Below are 3,369 nucleotides of genomic sequence, written 5' to 3' on the forward strand. Positions count from 1 at the left end.
TCTCCAATTTGGGTATTAGTCAAAGACATTGTTACACACATCTGTGTGAAGTTTATAGTCATGAGGTTCATTTGTCTTGGAAATACAGGATATTCAAAGAGGTGATGCTCTTGCTATTAGTGATCATGTGAAATGTTTAATCTTGGGACTACGTTACGTTGGTAAAGAAAACAACACAAAGTAGAAGCAGTGTTACTACATGCTAAGGGCACGAATGACGACCGAGAATGCTGTCCTCGAGGTAAAGATGGTAGCAAAGATCATCATCAATGACTGCAAAGCGTTCCATTAAATATAATCCCCAGTGAAATCCATCATATGCTTCCTCTAACACTATAATTTTAATGCCATTCAATGGCCATCTCAATCCTCTTACACACTTCCCCAAATAAATTGGTAACTAGGTGTTGTGGTCACAACAAAGTATAATATGACATTTGCAAGGCTAAGTTGACAATCACTAAGGCATATCAGTTGATTCTTTAATGACATTGTGTGTGTGTGACTGAGTTTGTGTGTGTACACGAGAGAGAGAGAGAGAGAGAGAGAGAGAGAGAGAACGAAAACAATAAGGCATGATTTTCTTCGATGTGCGTATTGGTCAAGGTAATGAAGCCAGCACAAAGTTGGCTTAATTAAAGAGAATGAATTGTGGCTTAAGTAGCAAATTAGAAGAAGGGGAGAGTACTGAAAGCGATGTCGGTCAAATTCAAAGATGGCTGGAGGTTTCAAAGACGAGCCCATCCCGGCTCTTATTCAAAAGACGACATTTGCTCTAATTCAAAGGAGGAGATCGGGTGAACGGCGAAAACGTGCCTGTTGAAGCCATGGGAGTACATGCCCTATAAGAGGGCACACCCCCCCTACCATTTTTCGCAGTCCCTCGTCCCATTGCAGCCAGTACTCCACTTGGAACATAGCAGCAGTCCTAAGCTTTGCATCTTTTATATCATCAGCACCATCAATACCATGAGCACTACGGCCATCCCTCGCAAAATGGAGCGATCCGATGGTCCTGCCACTGTGCTGGCCATCGGCACAGCCGTCCCACCCAACGTCTTCTACCAGAAGGACTACCCCGACTTCTACTTCGACATCACCAACAGCAACGACAAGAGCGAGCTCAAACAGAAGTTCCAGCGCATGTGTAAGTGCTGCACTTATAACTCATGTTGTTTGAGCATTGAATTGCACGATGATCAGGCGATCTTATAAATTCGCATGTGCGCCAGCTTATCAAATTAGTATACTGCCTTGCTAATTAATTATGGATGGATGGACATGCTGCAATATGCATGCAGGTGACAAGTCGTGCATCACGAAGAGGCACCTCTATCTCAACGAGGAGTTACTCAAGGCAAACCCGAGCATATGCGCGTACTGGGAGAAGTCGCTGGACGTGAGGCAGGACATGGTGGTGGTGGAGGTGCCCAAGCTGGGCAAGGAGGCAGCTGCTAAGGCCATCAAGGAGTGGGGCCAGCCCAAGTCCAAGATCACGCACCTCGTCTTCTGCACCACCGCCGGGGTGGACATGCCTGGTGCGGACTGGGCGCTAACCAAGCTCCTCGGACTACGGAGCTCTGTCAAGAGGCTGATGCTCTACCAACAGGGCTGCTATGGAGGCGGCACAGTTCTTAGAATCGCTAAGGACCTGGCCGAGAACAACAAGGGCGCCCGTGTGTTGGTGGTGTGCAGTGAGATCACGGCCGTCACTTTCCGAGGGCCCAGCGACACCCACCTCGACAGCCTCGTGGGGCAGGCCCTCTTCGGCGATGGCGCATCCGCCCTCATCGTTGGCTGCGATCCCATCCCCCAAGTGGAAAGACCCTGGTTTGAAGTCCACTGGACGGGAGCTGATATCATGCCGGACAGTGACGGAGCCATCGATGGCCACCTTAGAGAAGTGGGCTTGACTTTCCACCTCCTCAAAGACGTGCCCGCCATCATCTCCAAGAACATCGGCTCCATCCTCAAAGACGCATTTGCCAAGGTGTTCCCGGATGATGGAGCTGATGAGCGGCCTCCAAGCTACAACGATATCTTCTGGATTGCCCACCCGGGCGGCCCTGCCATCCTCGACCAGGTAGAAGAGAAGCTCCAGCTTAACAAGGAAAAGATGGCTCCCAGCAGGCATGTGCTGGACCAGTATGGAAACATGTCTAGTGCTTGTGTGCTCTTCATCATGGACCACATGCGCAAGAAATCTGTTGAGCAGAAGCTCACCACCACGGGAGAAGGACACGAGTGGGGACTCCTCCTCGGCTTCGGTCCCGGCCTCACCTGCGAGACCATCATGCTAAGGAGTGTGCCCCTCCAACACAATTAGATTCCAATCGATAATCTTCATATATTACCGGGCGTACTTCCCAAAGAAAACCCAGCCTTTCTCTCTCATGAGACTAAATCGATAAAACGACAGCCATTGCTTCTTACTTATTGCTCCTTGTATGACAATTTCTTAGTTCCACCACCCATAAGGCACATTCTCCCTGGCTCTTTCAGAACCAATGAAGTTGTAAGCTGCTCAAACGTGCATTCTCTCGAATACTCTAGTAGCCTATAATAGATCCATTTTTAGGGCTTTATTCTGAGGGTTGGCTTCTCTATTGGAATCTCATTCGGACTACCAATTTCAATGATGAGAAGGGGAATTTTATGCAGAATAGGAGAATATAGACTGGACAGAATAAGAATGGTAATCAGCCTTTCACATATTATGTCGATTTTGGGTCAATTTTTTGACTTTTTATGCATGTTTTGCGGTGTTATTTGTATGCGATTTCTACTCTATACTAAGAGAGTCATAGTGAGTGGTTTAGCCTAAAGGAAACTCATATGGGTGTCTACATAATAAAAATAAATGCAACGAGCGTCGGAAACGAGGCCCGGACATCAAATTGACCCTTATTTTTCAATAACGGCCTCGCATGAGGGTGTAGATGACTTTATTTGTCAGACAGGAGAATTAAAGAAAGTTAGTTCATCACAAAACGAATAAAGTTCGCATGGGGTGGCCGGTATTCGCGAAACGTATCTTCTCTAATTTGGTTCGAACGCATGTTTTTAGAAAAGATTTTCATTCTTTGATGATATCGTGCATGATAATGTACTAACTCTCGTGGGCTTCTTTTGGGCTTCTTCCATATCCTTGAGGATTTTCTGTGCAGGATAGAGAGAGAGAGAGAGAGAGAGAGAGAGAGAGAGAGATTTTGAGATTTGGGCCGACCGTCCTTAGACAGGGAATGTCGGACAATGATTGTGATTTATGCCCTCTAGGAGCCATTTGGTATAGAACCTAGAGTGGACGAGATTTACTAGAGGCATACCCAGGATAGCAGCGACGTCCAGAGTGGTGGTTGGGTGGACGGG

The 3,369-nt window shown here is 47.2% G+C and overlaps 1 protein-coding gene across 1 annotated transcript; it reads left to right on the forward strand.

Annotated features, from left to right (window-relative positions):
* Positions 1-779: 779 nt before the first annotated feature.
* LOC147613188 (chalcone synthase-like) lies at positions 780-2,832 on the forward strand. Its single transcript, XM_086782061.1, has 2 exons — positions 780-1,147; positions 1,302-2,832. Exons 1-2 carry the CDS (start codon positions 838-840, stop codon positions 2,324-2,326), a joined length of 1,335 nt encoding a protein of 444 aa, XP_086638187.1. The 5' UTR covers positions 780-837; the 3' UTR covers positions 2,327-2,832.
* Positions 2,833-3,369: the final 537 nt, after the last annotated feature.

The sequence above is a fragment of the Cibotium barometz genome, chromosome 44, assembly GCF_041138505.1.
Source record: "Cibotium barometz isolate CiBa-2024 chromosome 44, ASM4113850v1, whole genome shotgun sequence".
Lineage (NCBI taxonomy): Eukaryota > Viridiplantae > Streptophyta > Polypodiopsida > Cyatheales > Cibotiaceae > Cibotium > Cibotium barometz.